General features: G+C 43.6%; 1 protein-coding gene across 1 annotated transcript in view; it reads right to left on the minus strand.

The window, feature by feature from the left end:
* The window catches only part of LOC118944776 (rap guanine nucleotide exchange factor 5), a 67469-nt gene that overhangs the window by 36352 nt on the left and 7305 nt on the right, over positions 1-23812 (minus strand). Inside the window, exons 2-3 of the mRNA XM_090216447.1 lie at positions 18108-18247; positions 17214-17326 (exon numbers count right to left, since the gene is read on the minus strand). Coding sequence (XP_090072573.1) covers positions 17214-17326; positions 18108-18247 — 253 coding nt within the window. The remainder of the gene's footprint in view (positions 1-17213; positions 17327-18107; positions 18248-23812) is intronic.

A 23812-nucleotide genomic window follows, 5' to 3' on the forward strand; every position in this document is an offset into this window, starting at 1 on the left:
TGGGCCAGCAGTATCCATAATAAACACTAATACCCATTAAGCTGTAGGATGGGCCAGCAGTATCCATAATAAACACTAATACCCACTGAGCTGTAGGATGGGCCAGCAGTATCCATAATAAACACTAATACCCACTAAGCTGTAGGATGGGCCAGCAGTATCCATAATAAACACTAATACCCACTAAGCTGTAGGATGGGCCAGCAGTATCCATAATATACACTAATACCCACTGAGCTGTAGGATGGGCCAGCAGTATCCATAATAAACACTAATACCCACTGAGCTGTAGGATGGGCCAGCAGTATCCATAATAAACACTAATACCCACTAAGCTGTAGGATGGGCCAGCAGTATCCATAATAAACACTAATACCCACTGAGCTGTAGGATGGGCCAGCAGTATCCATAATTAACACTGCTACCCACTGAGCTGTAAGATGGGCCAGCTGTATCCATAATAAACACTAATACCCACTGAGCTGTAGGATGGGCCAGCAGTATCCATAATAAACACTGCTACCCACTGAGCTGTAAGATGGGCCAGCAGTATCCATAATTAACACTGCTACCCACTGAGCTGTAAGATGGGCCAGCAGTCTCCATAATAAACACTGCTACCCACTGAGCTGTAAGATGGGCCAGCAGTATCCATAATAAACACTAATACCCACTGAGCTGTAGGATGGGCCAGCAGTATCCATAATAAACACTAATACCCACTGAGCTGTAGGATGGGCCAGCAGTATCCATAATAAACACTAATACCCACTGAGCTGTAAGATGGGCCAGCAGTATCCATAATTAACACTGCTACCCACTGAGCTGTAAGATGGGCCAGCAGTCTCCATAATAAACACTGCTACCCACTGAGCTGTAAGATGGGCCAGCAGTATCCATAATAAACACTAATACCCACTGAGCTGTAAGATGGGCCAGCAGTATCCATAATAAACACTAATACCCACTGAGCTGTAGGATGGGCCAGCAGTATCCATAATAAACACTAATACCCACTGAGCTGTAGGATGGGCCAGCAGTATCCATAATAAACACTGCTACCCACTGAGCTGTAAGATGGGCCAGCAGTATCCATAATTAACACTGCTACCCACTGAGCTGTAAGATGGGCCAGCAGTCTCCATAATAAACACTGCTACCCACTGAGCTGTAAGATGGGCCAGCAGTATCCATAATAAACACTAATACCCACTGAGCTGTAAGATGGGCCAGCAGTCTCCATAATAAACACTGCTACCCACTGAGCTGTAAGATGGGCCAGCAGTATCCATAATAAACACTAATACCCACTAAGCTGTAGGATGGGCCAGCAGTATCCATAATAAACACTAATACCCACTGAGCTGTAGGATGGGCCAGCTGTATCCATAATAAACACTAATACCCACTGAGCTGTAGGATGGGCCAGCAGTATCCATAATTAACACTGCTACCCACTGATCTGTAGGATGGGCCAGCTGTATCCATAATAAACACTAATACCCACTGAGCTGTAGGATGGGCCAGCAGTATCCATAATAAACACTGCTACCCACTGAGCTGTAAGATGGGCCAGCTGTATCCATAATAAACACTAATACCCACTGAGCTGTAGGATGGGCCAGCAGTATCCATAATAAACACTAATACCCACTGAGCTGTAAGATGGGCCAGCAGTATCCATAATAAACACTACTACCCACTGAGCTGTAGGATGGGCCAGCAGTATCCATAATAAACCCTACTACCCACTGAGCTGTAGGATGGGCCAGCAGTATCCATAATAAACACTAATACCCACTGAGCTGTAGGATGGGCCAGCTGTATCCATAATAAACACTACTACCCACTGAGCTGTAGGATGGGCCAGCAGTATCCATAATAAACACTGCTACCCACTGAGCTGTAAGATGGGCCAGCTGTATCCATAATAAACACTAATACCCACTGAGCTGTAGGATGGGCCAGCAGTATCCATAATTAACACTGCTACCCACTGAGCTGTAGGATGGGCCAGCTGTATCCATAATAAACACTAATACCCACTGAGCTGTAGGATGGGCCAGCTGTATCCATAATAAACACTAATACCCACTGAGCTGTAGGATGGGCCAGCAGTATCCATAATAAACACTACTACCCACTGAGCTGTAAGATGGGCCAGCAGTATCCATAATAAACACTGCTACCCACTGAGCTGTAGGATGGGCCAGCTGTATCCATAATAAACACTAATACTCACTGAGCTGTAGGATGGGCCAGCAGTATCCATAATAAACACTACTACCCGCTGAGCTGTAGGATGGGCCAGCAGTATCCATAATAAACACTAATACCCACTGAGCTGTAAGATGGGCCAGCTGTATCCATAATAAACACTACTACCCGCTGAGCAGACCAAGCCGCCTTCTATGAGTTAAAAAAACTACTGCGTCTTAATTGGCACCTGGCCAAAAGCAGTGCACTATAGGGAATAGGATGCCTAAACCAGCCAATGAATATTTAATTATGGGATGGGGCTAGACTCAGCAAGAGGCTTAGTTCATTAGCAGGTTCTGCTTCCCATCATGTACTTCTCTACAGTATGACGCACTCTGCTCTAGTGGCACATTTAGTTCAATAGTACCAAGACATCCTGAAATAAGTCTCTTATTAATATTACATTAAAAAGAGAAACACACACACACCTCGTGTGCTGCTGGTACTACATTACATCTCTTGTGTCTGTTCTTTCCAGATAACCCTGAACTGACCCCAGTCTGAGGATTGTCCAGAAAAACACTTTATTTTTTTGGAACCTTTATTTATAACTGGGAAAGTCAGTTAAGAACTAATTCTTATTGACAATGACTGCCTACACTGGTGAAACCCAGACGACGCTTGGCCAATTGTGCACCGTTGTTGGGTCTCCCAATCACCGCCGGCTGTGATAAAGCCTGGATTTGAACAAAGTTGTCTGTAGTGACACCTCTAGCACTGAGATGCAGTGGCTTAGACCGCTGAGCCACTAGGGTGACCACTAATACCCACTGAGCTGTATGATGGACCAGCAGTATCCATAATTAACACTAATACCCACTGAGCTGTAGGATGGGCCAGCAGTATCCATAATAAACACTAATACCCACTAAGCTGTAGGATGGGCCAGCAGTCTCCATAATAAACACTGCTACCCACTGAGCTGTAAGATGGGCCAGCAGTATCCATAATAAACACTAATACCCACTAAGCTGTAGGATGGGCCAGCAGTATCCATAATAAACACTAATACCCACTGAGCTGTAGGATGGGCCAGCTGTATCCATAATAAACACTAATACCCACTGAGCTGTAGGATGGGCCAGCAGTATCCATAATAAACACTACTACCCACTGAGCTGTAGGATGGGCCAGCAGTATCCATAATAAACACTAATACCCACTGAGCTGTAAGATGGGCCAGCTGTATCCATAATAAACACTAATACCCACTGAGCTGTAGGATGGGCCAGCTGTATCCATAACAAACACTAATACCCACTGAGCTGTAGGATGGGCCAGCAGTATCCATAATAAACACTAATACCCACTAAGCTGTAGGATGGGCCAGCTGTATCCATAATAAACACTAATACCCACTGAGCTGTAGGATGGGCCAGCAGTATCCATAATAAACACTAATACCCACTGAGCTGTAGGATGGGCCAGCAGTATCCATAATAAACACTACTACCAACTGAGCTGTAGGATGGGCCAGCAGTATCCATAATTAACACTGCTACCCACTGAGCTGTAGGATGGGCCAGCAGTATCCATAATAAACACTAATACCCACTGAGCTGTAGGATGGGCCAGCAGTATCCATAATAAACACTGCTACCCACTGAGCTGTAAGATGGGCCAGCTGTATCCATAATAAACACTAATACCCACTGAGCTGTAGGATGGGCCAGCAGTCTCCATAATAAACACTAATACCCACTGAGCTGTAGGATGGGCCAGCTGTATCCATAATAAACACTAATACCCACTGAGCTGTAGGATGGGCCAGCTGTATCCATAATAAACACTAATACCCACTGATCTGTAGGATGGGCCAGCTGTATCCATAATAAACACTAATACCCACTGAACTGTAGGATGGGCCAGCAGTATCCATAATAAACACTACTACCCACTGAGCTGTAGGATGGGCCAGCAGTATCCATAATAAACACTAATACCCACTGATCTGTAGGATGGGCCAGCAGTCTCCATAATAAACACTGCTACCCACTGAGCTGTAGGATGGGCCAGCAGTATCCATAATAAACACTGCTACCCACTGAGCTGTAAGATGGGCCAGCAGTATCCATAATAAACACTGCTACCCACTGAGCTGTAGGATGGGCCAGCAGTATCCATAATAAACACTGCTACCCACTGAGCTGTAGGATGGGCCAGCAGTATCCATAATAAACACTAATACCCACTGAGCTGTAAGATGGGCCAGCAGTATCCATAATAAACACTACTACCCACTGAGCTGTAGGATGGGCCAGCAGTATCCATAATAAACCCTACTACCCACTGAGCTGTAGGATGGGCCAGCAGTATCCATAATAAACACTAATACCCACTGAGCTGTAGGATGGGCCAGCTGTATCCATAATAAACACTACTACCCACTGAGCTGTAGGATGGGCCAGCAGTATCCATAATAAACACTACTACCCACTGAGCTGTAAGATGGGCCAGCAGTATCCATAATAAACACTAATACCCACTGAGCTGTAGGATGGGCCAGCAGTATCCATAATTAACACTAATACCCACTGAGCTGTAGGATGGGCCAGCAGTCTCCATAATAAACACTGCTACCCACTGAGCTGTAGGATGGGCCAGCAGTATCCATAATAAACACTAATACCCACTAAGCTGTAGGATGGGCCAGCAGTATCCATAATAAACACTAATACCCACTGAGCTGTAGGATGGGCCAGCAGTATCCATAATAAACACTAATACCCACTAAGCTGTAGGATGGGCCAGCAGTATCCATAATAAACACTGCTACCCACTGAGCTGTAAGATGGGCCAGCTGTATCCATAATTAACACTGCTACCCACTGAGCTGTAGGATGGGCCAGCTGTATCCATAATAAACACTAATACCCACTGAGCTGTAGGATGGGCCAGCTGTATCCATAATAAACACTAATACCCACTGAGCTGTAGGATGGGCCAGCAGTATCCATAATAAACACTACTACCCACTGAGCTGTAAGATGGGCCAGCAGTATCCATAATAAACACTGCTACCTACTGAGCTGTAGGATGGGCCAGCTGTATCCATAATAAACACTAATACCCACTGAGCTGTAGGATGGGCCAGCTGTATCCATAATAAACACTAATACTCACTGAGCTGTAGGATGGGCCAGCAGTATCCATAATAAACACTACTACCCGCTGAGCTGTAGGATGGGCCAGCAGTATCCATAATAAACACTAATACCCACTGAGCTGTAGGATGGGCTAGCAGTATCCATAATAAACACTAATACCCACTGAGCTGTAGGATGGGCCAGCAGTATCCATAATAAACACTACTACCCACTCAGCTGTAGGATGTGCCAGCTGTATCCATAATAAACACTAATACTCACTGAGCTGTAGGATGGGCCAGCAGTATCCATAATAAACACTACTACCCACTCAGCTGTAGGATGGACCAGCAGTATCCATAATAAACACTACTACCCACTGAGCTGTAGGATGGGCCAGCTGTATCCATAATAAACACTAATACTCACTGAGCTGTAGGATGGGCCAGCAGTATCCATAATAAACACTACTACCCGCTGAGCTGTAGGATGGGCCAGCAGTATCCATAATAAACACTAATACCCACTGAGCTGTAAGATGGGCCAGCTGTATCCATAATAAACACTACTACCCGCTGAGCTGTAGGATGGGCCAGCTGTATCCATAATAAACACTAATACCCACTGAGCTGTAAGATGGGCCAGCTGTATCCATAATAAACACTACTACCCACTGAGCTGTAGGATGGGCCAGCAGTATCCATAATAAACACTAATACCCGCTGAGCTGTAGGATGGGCCAGCTGTATCCATAATAAACACTAATACCCACTGAGCTGTAGGATGGGCCAGCAGTATCCATAATAAACACTAATACCCACTGAGCTGTAAGATGGGCCAGCTGTATCCATAATAAACACTACTACCCGCTGAGCAGACCAAGCCGCCTTCTATGAGTTAAAAAAACTACTGCGTCTTAATTGGCACCTGGCCAAAAGCAGTGCACTATAGGGAATAGGATGCCTAAACCAGCCAATGAATATTTAATTATGGGATGGGGCTAGACTCAGCAAGAGGCTTAGTTCATTAGCAGGTTCTGCTTCCCATCATGTACTTCTCTACAGTATGACGCACTCTGCTCTAGTGGCACATTTAGTTCAATAGTACCAAGACATCCTGAAATAAGTCTCTTATTAATATTACATTAAAAAGAGAAACACACACACACCTCGTGTGCTGCTGGTACTACATTACATCTCTTGTGTCTGTTCTTTCCAGATAACCCTGAACTGACCCCAGTCTGAGGATTGTCCAGAAAAACACTTTATTTTTTTGGAACCTTTATTTATAACTGGGAAAGTCAGTTAAGAACTAATTCTTATTGACAATGACTGCCTACACTGGTGAAACCCAGACGACGCTGGGCCAATTGTGCACCGTCGTTGGGTCTCCCAATCACTGTTGTGATCAACCCTGGATTTGAATCAGGTTGTCTGTAGTGACACCTCTAACACTGAGATGCAGTGGCTTAGACCGCTGAGCCACTAGGGTGACCACTAATACCCACTGAGCTGTAGGATGGGCCAGCAGTATCCATAATAAACACTAATACCCACTGATCTGTAGGATGGGCCAGCAGTATCCATAATAAACACGAATACCCACTGAGCTGTAGGATGGGCCAGCAGTATCCATAATTAACACTAATACCCACTGATCTGTAGGATGGGCCAGCAGTATCCATAATAAACACTAATACCCACTGATCTGTAGGATGGGCCAGCAGTCTCCATAATAAACACTAATACCCACTGAGCTGTAGGATGGGACAGCAGTATCCATAATACATATTAATACCCACTAAACAGGGCAAGTTATCTTCTATGAGAAGATGGCTACAATAGTACCATGACATCCTGAAATGAGTCTCCCTGCTTGTACCAAAGATATGACATTAAAAAGAGAAAATCCAACTCGTATGGATGGAGAGGTCCAATGGCAATAACTATTGTAATCCTGCAATGTCAGAGATAGGAGTCCCGCTAGCGGTGAAACTGGAGGGCGCGCAATTCAAATAAATAATCAGAAATGTTATGGATTTTAATAATTTACAGTGGGGAGAACAAGTATTTGAAACACTGTCGATTTTGCAGGTTTTCCTACTTACAAAGCATGTAGAGGTCTGTCATTTTGTATCATAGGTACACTTCAACTGTGAGAGACGGAATCTAAAACAAAAATCCAGAAAATCACATTGTATGATTTTTAAGTAATTAATTTGCATTTTATTGCATGACATAAGTATTTGATCACCTACCAACCAGTAAGAATTCCGGCTCTCACAGACCTGTTCGTTTTTCTTTAAGAAGCCCTCCTGTTCTACACTCATTACCTGTATTAACTGCACCTGTTTGAACTCGTTACCTGTATAAAAGACACCAGTCCACACACTCAATCAAACAGACTCCAACCTCTCCACAATGGCCAAGACCAGAGAGCTGTGTAAGGACATCAGGGATAAAATTGTAGACCTGCACAAGGCTGGGATGGGCTACAGGACAATAGGCAATCAGCTTGGTGAGAAGGCAACAACTGTTGACGCAATTATTAGAAAATGGAAGAAGTTCAAGATGACGGTCAATCACCCTCGGTCTGGGGCTCCATGCAAGATCTCACCTCGTGGGGAATCAATGATCATGAGGAAGGTAAGGGATCCGCCCATAACTACATGGCAGGACCTGGTCAATGACCTGAAGAGAGCTGGGACCATAGTCTCAAAGAAAACCATTAGTAACACACTACGCCGTCATGGATTCAAATCTGGCAGCGCACGCAAGGACCCCTGCTCAAGCCAGCGTATGTCCAGGCCCGTCTGAAGTTTGCCAATGACCATCTGGATGATCCAGAGGAGGAATGGGAGAAGGTCATGTGGTCTGATGAGACAAAAATATAGCTTTTTGGTCTAAACTCCACTCGCCGTGTTTGGAGGAAGAAGAAGGATGAGTACAACCCCAAGACACCATCCCAACCGTGAAGCATGGAGGTGGAAACATCATTCTTTTGGGATGCTTTTCTGCAAAGGGGACAGGACGACTGCATCGTATTGAGGGGAGGATGGATGGGGCCATGTATCGCGAGATCTTGGCCAACAAACTCCTTCCCTCAGTAAGAGCATTGAAGATGGGTCGTGGCTGGGTCTTCCAGCATGACAACGACCCGAAACACACAGCCAGGGCAACTAAGGAGTGGCTCCGTAAGAAGCATCTCAAGGTCCTGGAGTGGCCTTGCCAGTCTCCAGACCTGAACCTAATAGAAAATCTTTGGAGGGAGCTGAAAGTCCGTATTGCCCAGCGACAGCCCCGAAACCTGAAGGATCTGGAGAAGCTGTATGGAGGAGTGGGCCAAAATCCCTGCTGCAGTGTGTGCAAACCTGGTCAAGAACTACAGGAAACGTATGATCTCTGTAATTGCAAACAAAGGTTTCTGTACCAAATATTAAGTTCTGCTTTTCTGATGTATCAAATACTTATGTCATGCAATAAAATGCTAATTAATTACTTAAAAATCATACAATGGGATTTTCTGGATTTTAGATTCCGTCTCTCACAGTTGAAGTGTACCTATGATAAAAATTACAGACCTCTACATGCTTTGTAAGTAGGAAAACCTGCAAAATCGGCACTGTATCAAATACTTGTTCTCCCCACTGTACATGTAAGTGTCTTATATCAGCTGAAAGCTTAAATTCTTGTTATTCTATCTGCACTGTCCGATTTATAGTAACTTTTACAGCGAAAACATGCCATGCGATTGTTTGAGGACGGCGCCCCACGTTCAAATATTGTTCCACGGGCACAGGTTTCATACATTCACAAATAACAATTAAATATTCACTTACTTTTTGAAAATCTTCCTCTGATTTGTCATCCGAATGGTCCCAGCTATAACATCTAGTATCGTTTTGTTAGATAAAGTCCTTCTTTATATCCCAAAAAGTGTTTCGTTGGCGCCATCGATTTGAGAAATCCACTCGTTCAACATGCAGAGAAAGGAATCCGAAAATCTACACCCTAAACTTTGTTTCAACAAGTCAAAATATGTTTCTATTTACTCCTCAGATACCCTAAAATATAATCAAACTATAATATTTATTACAGAAAAAAGTATGTTCATTAGGAAACAGATTTTAACAGGTGCGTATTGTCTTTATAGTGCACGCAAACACAAATTTCCAAGACTGAGTCCTTCTGCTAAAACTGATATTTCTTAATTTTTTTTGAAGTTACAAGCCTGAAACCTTGAACATAGATTGCTGACACCCGGGGGAAGCCATAGGAATTGCATCCAGGGAGCTAATTTTCAATATGACCTTACTCTTGCATTTCTAAGAGGATGGTCTCTCCAAAAAAAAAAAGTTCCGGTTGGTTCTTCTTTGGATTTTCTCCTACCAAATCTATTGTGTTATATTCTCCTACAGTATTTTACATTTCTACAAACGTCAAAGTGTTTTCTTCCCAATGGTACCAATTATATGCATATCCTGGCTTCAGGGCCTGAGCTCCAGGCAGTTTACATTGGGCATGTAATTCAGACAGGAAGTGGAGAAAAAAGGGGCCTAGCCCTAAGAAGCTTTAGGAGACCACAGTAAAGGAAAGAATAGGCTATGGGCTGAGCAATGCTTGGGCTTGTAAAATTCTCAGGTTTTCCTGAAATCCCAGTTGGAAAGGTTCTGGATTCAGGAGGACAGAAGCCGGAAGTCAGGAGTCCTTCAACCAGAATTCCTGGGAATATTAGGAAAGTTACCATCATTTTGCAAGTCTAGCCATGCTGGAAATATCTCTTACATTATAAATATTACTCACAGTTCACTACAATAAGAGCTCAGGTCATCCTCCTTACTGTTTTCATGCTGAGGCAGTCTAAAGGATCAGTGAATGGCCTGGGGACATGGACTCTATTCTATTAACCAACGGTCAGTCAATTTCTCTGTGTCCCAAATGGCACCCTATTCCCTTTATAGTGCAGGGAAGAAGTAGTACGCTACATAGGGAATAGGGTGCTAAGGGACACAGACTCTGGTCTGCCTTTACTTCACTGAACACAGCCCAGATAGGCCCACAGCCCCTGTTACCACCACTAGAACTTGACCAGGGAGAGATTAGTTGAGGACACAGTCCACATCTTCCACTTAATCAGGGAAGGAGAGAAAGAGGCACTCCAGAAGATAAAAATGGATTTCATGCAAATTGCAGGAGAAACTGTACGTTGATGTTATTCATCTATATCTCTATGTACTATGGGCATTGCTATCTATTCATATTCTCCCTACAAGTGAAGTTACTTGGAAGAGAAAGCTAATGTGGAATGAATACGTAAGTACAATTGTAAGTGTACGATTATTATTATTACTGTAGCATGTGCATGCAAATCTATCATACAATAGCCATGACTTCATCCAAACACTCAGGTCAAACCAGATTTACTTTCCCATTATACAACAAGCATCCCAGCTATGCATTTCAATAAGCATTTATCTCTGACCATATACCAGTAGTCATCTCTGACCACATACCAGTAGTCATCTCTGACAATATACCAGTAGTCATCTCTGACAATACACCAGTAGTCATCTCTGACAATACACCAGTAGTCATCTCTGACAATACACCAGTAGTCATCTCTGACAATATACCAGTAGTCATCTCTGACAATATACCAGTAGTCATCTCTGACAATATACCAGTAGTCATCTCTGACAATATACCAGTAGTCATCTCTGACAATACACCAGTAGTCATCTCTGACAATACACCAGAGAGCAATTACATAGATTCATAATGAAGGCTTACAATCACAGTGGTCTGGTTATTAAAAATAACACATGAAAAATAATGTAGGCCTACTATTTATGTGTCCCAAATGTTCCCCTATTCCCTTTGTAGTGCACTACTTTTAAAGAGAGCTTGGGTCAACGGTAGTGCACTATAGGGAATAGGATGCCATTTGATTCCAAAGAAGCAGAATTGCAACGCCTTACGGGTTAAGAATCAGTCTGCTCGTTAGCGAACAGGACAGACCTCAAACCAAATCATCAATCTTCTTTGTTAACAATCTCTTCTCTCGTTAAGTAGATGGTAACACAATGTTCCAGTTGGACTTTGTTTGTTTGTTTGTTTTGTGACGTGTACTTTCTGGTAATGAGTGAATCTGTGCTGAGGGGGAATCAATAGCAGCACTCAGAGGTTTGGCTCAGGGAGAGAAGGCAAGTACGAACCCTACCCAAAACACTGAGCGATGGATGTATCCCACATGGCACTCTTTTCCCTTTATAGTGTATCCCACATGCACCCTATTCCCTTTATAGTGTATCCCACATGCACCCTATTCCCTTTATAGTGTATCCCACATGCACCCTATTCCCTTTATAGTGTATCCCACATGGCACCCTATTCCCTTTATAGTGTATCCCACATGCACCCTATTCCCTTTAGAGTGTATCCCACATGCACCCTATTCCCTTTATAGTGTATCCCATATGCACCCTATTCCCTTTATAGTGTATCCCACATGCACCCTATTCCCTTTATAGTGTATCCCATATGCACCATATTCCCTTCATAGTGTATCCCACATGCACCCTATTCCCTTTATAGTGTATCCCACATGGCACCCTATTCCCTTTATAGTGTATCCCACATGCACCCTATTCCCTTTATAGTGTATCCCACATGCACCCTATTCCCTTTATAGTGTATCCCACATGCACCCTATTCCCTTTATAGTGTATCCCACATGGCACCCTATTCCCTTTATAGTGTATCCCACATGGCACCCTATTCCCTTTATAGTGTATCCCACATGCACCCTATTCCCTTTATAGTGTATCCCATATGCACCATATTCCCTTCATAGTGTATCCCACATGCACCCTATTCCCTTTATAGTGTATCCCACATGGCACCCTATTCCCTTTATAGTGTATCCCACATGCACCCTATTCCCTTTATAGTGTATCCCACATGCACCCTATTCCCTTTATAGTGTATCCCACATGCACCCTATTCCCTTTATAGTGTATCCCACATGGCACCCTATTCCCTTTATAGTGTATCCCACATGCACCCTATTCCCTTTATAGTGTATCCCACATGGCACCCTATTCCCTTTATAGTGTATCCCACATGGCACCCTATTCCCTTTATAGTGTATCCCACATGCACCCTATTCCCTTCATAGTGTATCCCACATGGCACCCTATTCCCTTCATAGTGTATCCCACATGCACCCTATTCCCTTTATAGTGTATCCCACATGGCACCCTATTCCCTTTATAGTGTATCCCACATGCACCCTATTCCCTTTATAGTGTATCCCACATGCACCCTATTCCCTTTATAGTGTATCCCACATGGCACCCTATTCCCTTTATAGCGTATCCCACATGGCACCCTATTCCCTTTATAGTGTATCCCACATGCACCCTATTCCCTTTATAGTGTATCCCACATGGCACCCTATTCCCTTTATAGTGTATCCCACATGCACCCTATTCCCTTCATAGTGTATCCCACATGGCACCCTATTCCCTTCATAGTGTATCCCACATGCACCCTATTCCCTTTATAGTGTATCCCACATGGCACCCTATTCCCTTTATAGTGTATCCCACATGCACCCTATTCCCTTTATAGTGTATCCCACATGCACCCTATTCCCTTTATAGTGTATCCCACATGGCACCCTATTCCCTTTATAGCGTATCCCACATGGCACCCTATTCCCTTTATAGTGTATCCCACATGGCACCCTATTCCCTTTATAGTGTATCACACATGCACCCTATTCCCTTCATAGTGTATCCCACATGGCACCCTATTCCCTTTATAGTGTATCCCACATGCACCCTATTCCCTTTATAGTGTATCCCACATGCACCCTATTCCCTTTATAGTGTATCCCACATGGCACCCTATTCCCTTCATAGTGTATCCCACATGGCACCCTATTCCCTTCATAGTGTATCCCACATGGCACCCTATTCCCTTCATAGTGTATCCCACATGGCACCCTATTCCCTTTATAGTGTATCCCACATGCACCCTATTCCCTTTATAGTGTATCCCACATGCACCCTATTCCCTTTATAGTGTATCCCACATGGCACCCTATTCCCTTCATAGTGTATCCCACATGCACCCTATTCCCTTTATAGTGTATCCCACATGCACCCTATTCCCTTTATAGTGTATCCCACATGGCACCCTATTCCCTTTATAGTGTATCCCACATGGCACCCTATTCCCTTTATAGTGTATCACACATGCACCCTATTCCCTTTATAGTGTATCACACATGCACCCTATTCCCTTTATAGTGTATCCCACATGCACCCTATTCCCTTCATAGTGTATCCCACATGCACCCTATTCCCTTTATAGTGTATCCCACATGCACCCTATTCCCTTCATAGTGTATCCCACATGCACCCTATTCCCTTTATAGTGTATCCCACATGGCACCCTATTCCCTTTTATAGTGTATCCCACATGCACCCTATTCCCTTTATAGTGTATCCCACATGCACCCTATTCCCTTCATAGTGTGCTACATTAGACAAGAGCAGTGGTATTCAAACTGTTTCAGCTGGGATCCCATAACTTTTCGAGACCCCACCCCAAATCTAATGACGCAACCTTAAAATCGGTACATTTAGATTTTTACATCAAAAAATTATCTTCAAAATGAAAAGAAACCAATAAACTCAATAAAATTAAATGTGTCATTATTATCTCAAAAACGTGTATATTGTCCCATACAGTAATCTGTACTCTTATTTCTTTGTTCCCCAAAGTAGTTTCCCCATGACCCCAACAGGGGTCATTACCCCGACTCTGAATACCACTGGAATATAGTATATAGTAGAATACAATGGTGTGTAGAGCTGTACATTATATTATCAGCTTATGGGGTGGCAGGGTAGCCTAGTGGTTAGCGTGTTGGACTAATAACCGGAAGGTTGCAAGTTCAAATCCCTAAACTGACAAGGTACAAATCTGTCGTTCTGCCCCTGAACAGGCAGTTAACCCACTGTTCCTAGGCCGTCATTGAAAATAAGAGTTTGTTCTTAACTGACTTGCCTAGTTAAATAAAAATATTTTAAAAATCACATCTTCCTCAAACATGCTTGTAGTGTTCTTTAAAAGAAGTGCTCTCTGGCAGAAAGATATCTTTATAATGTCTCGGTTAGCCTGGGTATCTGGGAACTAACCCTCAACAGCAATAGCAGCTTGAATATTATATTTGTAAAGATTGTTATTTTCACTTCATTGTGATATCAATTATATATGAGGATATTTATATTAGCTCTGCTTATCATCAACCCCCAACACATTGACTACGACGTCCTAAATGGCACCCTATTCCCCAAGTAGTGCACTACTTAGAGAACAGGGTACCATTTGGAACACAGCATTATAGTCTTCTCATGGCCGGCTGCCTGCGTGAAGCTAATGACTTCTCATCAGAACACCACCATCTCCATCTCCTCGTGACAGGTTTAGTAGAGACAATATTTTATAGTTGCATGGTTTTTAGTGAAGCTGAGATTCCATATTATCCCGTATGATCTCCCCCCCCCTTGTTATTCTGGAGGGAGCAGTGAGAGCCGCCCAGGGCCCCAACAGTAGCATTAGCAGGGTTGCAGATTGAACAGAGAGAGAGCGAGGGGAGGGGGTGAAAACAGGGAGGGAGACGAGAGAGAGATGACTAGTTTAGAGGAGCCAGGACTGAATGGACTCTGGAGTTCCTGTATGAAGAATCTTTGACAGGCGATCAGTGTCTCATTGGGACATACAGAGCTGAGTCCCTATCTCCTGCTGATAGAAACCCGATCTGAACATCAAATTGACCCAAAAATCACAATTTCCTGATAGTCCTCTACACTGCTTCCTGCATTTGCTCGTGATTCTAGAACCCTCTCTGGAAAAGGTCTAGGTGTTCAGATCAGTTCAGTGAAGCCACAAACACACACTTACTCATCAGAATGAGCAATGATGTGGTCTGGCAGAAGCAAGGTATGGAGCAGGTAACCTGATAGGGAACTCATCTTGGACCGGCTGCATCTTTGTCCCTTCTCCCACTGCTCTATATATCAGCCTCCCTTCTCCCATCTCCCACTGCTCTATATATCAGCCTCCCTTCTCCCACTGCTCTATATATCAACCTCCCTTCTCCCATCTCCCACTGCTCTATATATCATCCTCCCTTCTCCCACTGCTCTACATATCAGCCACCCTTCTCCCACTGCTCTATATATCAGCCTCCCTTCTCCCACTGCTCTATATATCAGCCTCCCTTCTCCCACTGCTCTATATATCAGCCTCCCATCTCCCATCTCCCACTGCTCTATATATCAGCCTCCCTTCTCCCTTCTCCCACTGCTCTATATATCAGCCTCCCATCTCCCTTCTCCCACTGCTCTATATATCAGCCTCCCTTCTCCCACTGCTCTATATATCAGCCTCCCTTCTCCCATCTCCCACTGCTCTATATATCAGCCTCCCTTCTCCCACTGCTCTATATATCAGCCTGCCTTCTCCCACTGCTCTATATATCAGCCTCCCTTCTCCCATCTCCCACTGCTCTATATATCAGCATCCCTTCTCCCACTGCTCTATATATCAGCCTCCCTTCTCCCTTCTCCCACTGCTCTATATATCAGCCTCCCTTCTCCCACTGCCCTACATATCAGCCTCCCATCTCCATTCTCCCATTTCCCACTGCTCTATATATCAGCCTCCCATCTCCCATTTCCCACTGCTCTATATATCAGCCTCCCTTCTCCCATTTCCCACTGCTCTATATATCAGCCTCCCATCTCCCATTTCCCACTGCTCTATATATCAGCCTCCCATCTCCATTCTCCCATTTCCCACTGCTCTATATATCAGCCTCCCTTCTCCCATTTCCCACTGCTCTATATATCAGCCTCCCATATCCATTCTCCCATTTCCCACTGCTCTATATATCAGCCTCCCTTCTCCCATTTCCCACTGCTCTATATATCAGCCTCCCATCTCCATTCTCCCATTTCCCACTGCTCTATATATCAGCCTCCCTTCTCCCATTTCCCACTGCTCTACATATCAGCCTCCCATCTCTATTCTCCCATCTCCCACTGCTCTACATATCAGCCTCCCTTCTCCCATCTCTCCCTACTCTATATATCAGTCTCCCTTCTCCCACTGCTCTATATATCAGCCTCCCTTCTCCCACTGCTCTACATATCAGCCTCCCATCTCCCACTGCTCTATATATCAGCCTCCCTTCTCCCACTGCTCTACATATCAGCCTCCCATCTCCCATTTCCCACTGCTCTATATAACAGTCTCCCTTCTCCCATTTCCTACTGCTCTATATATCAGCTTCCCTTCTCCCATCTCCTTTCTTTCATCTCCCACTGCTCTATATATCAGCCTCCCACCTCTCTTCTCCCATTTACCACCACTCTATATATCACTCTCCCAGGAGCAGCCTGCATCTCTCACTTTATCTCTCTCAATCTATTCTCTCTCTCTTTCTCTATCACCCTATTTCCTCATCACCATACATAGTCAAAGATCCCTCTTTAGTAAGAGACACTCCTCTCTCTCTCTCTCTCGCTCTCTCTCTCTCTCTCTCTCTCTCTCTCTCTCTCTCTCTTCAGTTTAAGGGGATTTATTGGCATGGGAAACATATGTTTACATTGCCAAAGCAAGTGAAATAGATAATAAACAAAAGTGAAATATACAATAAAAAATGAACAGTCTATCTCTCTCACGCCGCTTTAAAAATATTCACATAATTTAGCATAGATTAACATAGTTTAACATAGATTAAAAGTAGTAGCCAGAGGCCAAACATATTGATTTGGGGGGGTAAGTGACTGACCTGACTCCTTGATCTGCTGTGTGCTCCCCTGGTCATCACGGTGGTTGTCCAGCCTCAAGACAGACAGCAGGTGTTCTAGGATCTTCTCTGGGGTCCCTGACACCACCACGTACCTGTCAGAGACAACACTGTCACTGGACGAGTCGTCCTCGATGGAGGACAGAGAGCGACTGCTGCTCCACACCTCCTCTCCATCCCCCTCTCCCTCTGACTCCTCCTCGTCTATGTAGCGGAAGTAGGGGACATCGAAGGTGGGGACTTTGGTGGCCTTGGCCCCTTCTTCTGCCCGGCTGGCGCTGTCACTGCCCCCGCTTCCACTGCTGCCTTCCTCTGAGTCTTCCTCCTCATCCTCCTCCTGCTCCACCAGAGCCACCGCTGCCAGCAGCCTGCCCTCCTCCCGCTGCCGCAGGTCCGGGGGTTGCCGCGGCCGAGTGCCCATCCTCAGCATGTCCCTGTGCCCCTTACAGCCGGTACCACTGTTGCCGTGGTTACTGCTGCATGCCTTCCCTCAGCCACCCATTGGCCCATCCGGCTAGCTGTCCACCTGCTGCAGCTGCTATAGAGCCCTGGGAGAACCCTGGTCCTGTGGTCTCCCTACCCCAGAGAGAGTTCTCCACACCCAGCCTGAGACGGTGACACTCTCCCCTGTGTCTGCACAGCCAGTCAGCCAGTCAGCCAGCTACGGCTCACTCCCGGCTAACTCACTCTCTCTCACACACACACGCTAGCTCCATCCATCTGTGTGCTGTGAGCTGCAATGCAAGCACACGCCGCCTGTGTTTAGAAGTGTGTGTGTGTGTGTGTGTGTGGAGACTGAGGAGGAGAAGGACTAGAAGGAGGGAGGAAAGAGAGAGAATGAGAGGGAGGGGTGAAAGCGGAGAGACAGAGGCTTACCTCCTGTCCCCCTCCTCGGGTCTCCCCCCTCCCCTGGCCGATGCGGAGGGGGCTGGCCGCTGTGACGACACTCTCTGGAGCACCAGCACCTCCTGGCCCCGCTCCCGCAAACATACACGGACTGCCTCGTCACTGTGGGCCTGGAGGGAGGGAGGGAGGGAGGGAGGAGCATAATCACTAAGGAGATTCCCTGTCTTTTCTTTTCCTCTCACCGCATCCCACTGATTTCCATCACAATAGCCCTGTCACATCCAGTCCTCTGAATGAAAGACCCTCTCCATAGATTACAATAATCATTCATTCATTTTTTTATCAGTAAACCCCAGTCAGGAATTGTATTTACAATCAAATGAAAGCATATTTTAATGAACAATTGTTCTTTAGAGGATATGAATGCTGTTTAGACCATGATTTATCTGTCTTCCGTAACACTTTGGATGTGTTTTATGTGAGGAGCAGGTCTTAGTGTGGAGTAAAAACACTGGCTTTAAAGGGTTTGCTGTTGGCCTCAGAGGAGACAGCTCTGGGTTTTCTAATTTCACCCCTGTGTGCTCTGTGTGAGGGTTTCATAAGGAAGAGAGATAGGGACTGGTGCAGAAGACACGTTCACACGCAGGAACACACACACACACCGCGACGGCAATGTCAGTTAATCACCAGAGTGTTATCAATCTTTCCCAGCCTTCAGGCACATAGGGAAAACACTTAACTGGTCATCTCTCTCTCTCTCACTCCATCCCCCCTTCACTGTTCCTCCCTCGCTCCCCTACCCCCTCTCTTTCCACCCACACAGGAACAACAAACTCCTCTGCTGTGAATGCCTGTCCTCTGGCCACCCAGTCTCATGTAGTCATGGGTCAAGGATAGCAGTTTAACCCACTGAGACAATTACCACAACAACAACTACAACTTATGACTGTTCCTCACATGCAGTAGAGCAGAATAAGTTGTGAAGCAAAATCAATTACTATACAGTACATCATGTATATTCAGTAGTAGTCAGATTATGCAGTCCACTCACTCTGTGGGAATACCCATGGGTTGAATTGGGATATTGTAGTAGTAACTGTCCCAGATAATGGTGTTAAATAATATTACGAGGTTATTGCTAGTGTCGCTCTAGATTAGACTAAGAGACTAAGAGGCAATGAAAGTGTGTGTGTGTGTGTGTGTGTGTGTGTGTGTTGTGTTGTGTTGTTTTTTTCCCCTTAAGTCCTAATCAAGAGTACATTATCTTTATCAATACCATTGGTTCAATAAGACAATAATGTGTTGAAGGGTGTGTAAATTAGAAAGAGAGTTACATCACCACTATAATCTGCATAGAGGGTTTAACACCGGCACCAATGCAGACGAAGGGGAAGTAACTAATTGAACCAATTAGGCCGGGGGATATTGGCTGGAGTGGAAACCGAGGGACACATGAAGGCCCTTTTAGGAATCGAGGTTGGGAATATGTGCAAGAGAAGTGTAGTGGGGGGTTGTGGGAACTGGGAAAAGGAAGTCACATTCAAACATTTGTAGCTGTTTGGGTCATAACTGGACAAACACAAACACACATGGATGCATAAATACCAGATGGAAATCACTGTTCAGTTACCTCAGAGAGCATTAGGGATTAGTAGAGGGAGTGGATGAATACTGGAAAACGAATACATAAACACACAAAAATAGTATTCTTCAACAAAATAGCCTGTAATGGTGATTGTAATGGACCTGTAATGGTGATTGTAATGGACCTGTAATGGTGATTGTAATGGACCTGTAATGGTGATTGTAATGGACCTGTAATGGTGATTGTAATGGTGATTGTAATGGACCTGTAAAGGTGATTGTAATGGACCTGTAAAGGTGATTGTAATGGACCTGTAATGGTGATTGTAATGGACCTGTAAAGGTGATTGTAATGGACCTGTAATGGTGATTGTAATGGACCTGTAATGGTGATTGTAATGGACCTGTAAAGGTGATTGTAATGGACCTGTAAAGGTGATTGTAATGGACCTGTAATGGTGATTGTAATGGACCTGTAATGGTGATTGTAATGGACCTGTAATGGTGATTGTAATAGTGATTGTAATGGACCTGTAATGGTGATTGTAATGGACCTGTAATGGTGATTGTAATGGACCTGTAATGGTGATTGTAATGGACCTGTAATGGTGATTGTAATGGACCTGTAATAGTGATTGTAATGGACCTGTAATGGTGATTGTAATGGACCTGTAAAGGTGATTGTAATGGTGATTGTAATGGACCTGTAATGGTGATTGTAATGGTGATTGTAATGGACCTGTAAAGGTGATTGTAATGGACCTGTAATGGTGATTGTAATGGACCTGTAAGGGTGATTGTAATGGACCTGTAATGGTGATTGTAATGGACCTGTAAAGGTGATTGTAATGGACTTGTAATGGTGATTGTAATGGACCTGTAAAGGTGATTGTAATGGACCTGTAATGGTGATTGTAATGGACCTGTAAAGGTGATTGTAATGGACCTGTAAAGGTGATTGTAATGGACCTGTAATGGTGATTGTAATGGACCTGTAATGGTGATTGTAATGGTGATTGTAATGGACCTGTAATGGTGATTGTAATGGACCTTTAAAGGTGATTGTAATGGACCTGTAAAGGTGATTGCAATGGTGATTGTAATGGACCTGTAATGGTGATTGTAATGGTGATTGTAATGGACCTGTAAAGGTGATTGTAATGGACCTGTAAAGGTGATTGTAATGGACCTGTAATGGTGAATGTAATGGACCTGTAATGGTGATTGTAATGGACCTGTAATGGTGATTGTAATGGACCTGTAAAGGTGATTGTAATGGACCTGTAATGGTGATTGTAATGGACCTGTAATGGTGATTGTAATGGACCTGTAAAGGTGATTGTAATGGACCTGTAATGGTGATTGTAATGGACCTGTAATGGTGATTGTAATGGTGATTGTAATGGACCTGTAATGGTGATTGTAATGGACCTTTAAAGGTGATTGTAATGGACCTGTAAATGTGATTGTAATGGTGATTGTAATGGACCTGTAATGGTGATTGTAATGGTGATTGTAATGGACCTGTAAAGGTGATTGTAATGGACCTGTAATGGTGATTGTAATGGACCTGTAATGGTGATTGTAATGGACCTGTAATGGTGATTGTGATGGACCTGTAAAGGTGATTGTAATGGACCTGTAAAGGTGATTGTAATGGACCTGTAATGGTGATTGTAATGGACCTGTAAAGGTGCTTGTAATGGACCTGTAAAGGTGATTGTAATGGACCTGTAATGGTGAATGTAATGGACCTGTAATGGTGATTGTAATGGACCTGTAAAGGTGATTGTAATGGACCTGCAATGGTGATTGTAATGGACCTGTAATGGTGATTGTAATGGTGATTGTAATGGTGATTGTAATGGACCTTTAAATGTGATTGTAATGGACCTGTAAAGGTGATTGTAATGGTGATTGTAATGGACCTGTAATGGTGATTGTAATGGTGATTGTAATGGACCTGTAAAGGTGATTGTAATGGACCTGTAATGGTGATTGTAATGGACCTGTAATGGTGATTGTAATGGACCTGTAATGGTGATTGTGATGGACCTGTAAAGGTGATTGTAATGGACCTGTAAAGGTGATTGTAATGGACCTGTAAAGGTGATTGTAATGGACCTGTAATGGTGATTGTAATGGACCTGTAAAGGTGCTTGCAATGGACCTGTAAAGGTGATTGTAATGGACCTGTAATGGTGAATGTAATGGACCTGTAATGGTGATTGTAATGGACCTGTAAAGGTGATTGTAATGGACCTGTAATGGTGATTGTAATGGACCTGTAATGGTGATTGTAATGGACTGGTTGAACCAGGACTAGTGATTCTACATCTCTCTTCCATTCCATCTCATTATTTCTCTCATCGGATGTCTGAACATGTCAGCTTTGCAAGCAGCCATGCATGAGGATTTCTGACAAGTATACAGTTTGCATAATAAACCAATTAAATTAATGGTTGAAGCATTTGACATTCAGTAAAGTTGGTGATATGTGGGCAGTAGATACAGAGACAGAATAGTACCCTATTCCCTGTATAGTGCACTACTTTTGACCAGAGGCATATGGGTGGGGGGATGGGAATAGGGTGCCATTTGGGATGCACATTATTAATAGATGGTAGAGTACAGTAGATTAATAGATAGTAGAGTACAATAGATTAATAGATGGTAGAGTACAGTAGATTAATAGGTGGTAGAGTACAGTAGATTAATAGATAGTAGAGTACAGTAGATTAATAGATAGTAGAGTACAGTAGATTAATAGATGGTAGAGTACAGTAGATTAATAGGTGGTAGAGTACAGTAGATTAATAGGTGGTAGAGTACAGTAGATTAATAGGTGGTAGAGTACAGTAGATTAATAGGTGGTAGAGTACAGTAGATTAATAGATAGTAGAGTACAGTAGATTAATAGATGGTAGAGTACAGTAGATTAATAGATGGTAGAGTACAGTAGATTAATAGGTGGTAGAGTACAGTAGATTAATAGATAGTAGAGTACAGTAGATTAATAGATAGTAGAGTACAGTAGATTAATAGATAGTAGAGTACAGTAGATTAATAGGTGGTAGAGTACAGTAGATTAATAGGTGGTAGAGTACAGTAGATTAATAGATAGTAGAGTACAGTAGATTAATAGATGGTAGAGTACAGTACATTACTAGATGGTAGGGTACAGTAGATTAATAGATGGTAGAGTACAATATATTAAGAGATGGTAGAGTACAGTAGATTAATACGTAGTAGAGTACAATAGATTAATAGGTGGTAGAGTACAGTAGATTAATAGGTGGTAGAGTACAGTAGATTAATAGATGGTAGAGTACAGTAGATTAATAGGTGGTAGAGTACAGTAGATTAATAGGTGGTAGAGTACAATAGATTAATAGATAGTAGAGTACAATAGATTAATAGATGGTAGAGTACAGTAGATTAATAGGTGGTAGAGTACAGTAGATTAATAGGTGGTAGAGTACAGTAGATTAATAGATAGTAGAGTACAGTAGATTAATAGATGGTAGAGTACAGTAGATTAATAGGTGGTAGAGTACAGTAGATTAATAGATGGTAGAGTACAGTAGATTAATAGATAGTAGAGTACAATAGATTAATAGATGGTAGAGTACAATAGATTAATAGATGGTAGAGTACAGTAGATTAATAGGTGGTAGAGTACAGTAGATTAATAGGTGGTAGAGTACAGTAGATTAATAGATAGTATAGTACAGTAGATTAATAGATGGTAGAGTACAGTAGATTAATAGATAGTATAGTACAGTAGATTAATAGATGGTAGAGTACAGTAGCCATGCACATTCTAATCATGTCTGCAGCTGGAGTAATTGGTGCCCGTTGAGTGATTGACACTGCTGGGTCTGGACTGGAGTACTTAGTATTACATAATGAGGAGTCTACTGCATGCCGCACGCACGCACACACACACACACACACACACACACACACACACGCACACACACACACACACACACACACACACACACACACACACACACACACACACAAGCCTCTGCATGCCATTAGGCAGGCAGACAGGCTGGAAGTGGTTGCAGTTTTCTGCTCTAATTGACTATTGCACTGAGGCATCCAGGGACCTTTAGCACAGCACCACTTCCTGACACACTTCA

Source organism: Oncorhynchus mykiss, chromosome 2 (assembly GCF_057628025.1).
Source record: "Oncorhynchus mykiss isolate SJ-2025 chromosome 2, ASM5762802v1, whole genome shotgun sequence".
Lineage (NCBI taxonomy): Eukaryota > Metazoa > Chordata > Actinopteri > Salmoniformes > Salmonidae > Oncorhynchus > Oncorhynchus mykiss.